Below are 766 nucleotides of genomic sequence, written 5' to 3'. Positions count from 1 at the left end.
CCCCACCCATACTGCGCCACCCATAGTACCCCACCCATACTGCGCCACCCATACTGCGCCACCCATAGTACCCCACCCATACTGCGCCACCCATAGTACCCCACCCATACTGCGCCACCCATACTGCGCCACCCATAGTACCCCACCCATACTGCGCCACCCATAGTACCCCACCCATACTGCGCCACCCATAGTACCCCACCCATAGTGCTCCAACCACAGATCAGATGTGGTCAGAATGGTGTACTGTGGTTGGAGTACTAGGGATGGTGTACTGTGGTTGGAGTACTAGGGATGGTGTACTGTGGTACTATGCAGCAGCCAATCATTGGGGAGAAGTCGCAATCATCACACCGCACGCGATTTATAGAGGCGCCGCCTCAGGCCGACCATTTCCTTCATCCACTGGAAATCAGCGGTGTGCTGCACATAATCTTCCTCTCAGCTATATTCTGATGAGTTCTGTTCCCGTGTTTGATGTGATGCTGATCAGATATCCCGGAGCTGTGCACATAACAGGTCCTCTTTATTTCAGATCTACGCCCTGAACAAGGTGATGACGGAGTTGGAGCAGCAGCAGTTTGAAGCATTCTGTAAACAGATGCAGGCGTCCGGGAAATAGCGCTCGCAGATGGACCATACGCGGTGTGCTCCCGTCCCAGCTCCTCCACCCCGGAGGACCAGACGCGGTGCGCTCCCGTCCTAGCTCCTCCACCCCGGATCACCAGACACGGTGCGCTCCCGTCCTAGCTCCTCCACCCCGGAT

General features: G+C 56.5%; 1 protein-coding gene across 1 annotated transcript in view; it reads left to right on the top strand.

Annotated features, from left to right (window-relative positions):
• The window catches only part of SVBP (small vasohibin binding protein), a 12,607-nt gene extending 11,983 nt beyond the window's left edge, over positions 1-624 (top strand). The window contains exon 2 of the mRNA XM_018574967.1: positions 536-624. Coding sequence (XP_018430469.1) covers positions 536-622 — 87 coding nt within the window. The 3' untranslated portion in view covers positions 623-624. The remainder of the gene's footprint in view (positions 1-535) is intronic.
• Positions 625-766: the final 142 nt, after the last annotated feature.

The sequence above is a fragment of the Nanorana parkeri genome, unplaced genomic scaffold (genome assembly GCF_000935625.1).
Source record: "Nanorana parkeri isolate BGI_ZX_2015 unplaced genomic scaffold, ASM93562v1 scaffold3428, whole genome shotgun sequence".
NCBI classification, from domain to species: domain Eukaryota; kingdom Metazoa; phylum Chordata; class Amphibia; order Anura; family Dicroglossidae; genus Nanorana; species Nanorana parkeri.
Note: the sequence above shows the minus strand (reverse complement) of the source record. Positions and strands in the feature narration are given on the sequence as shown.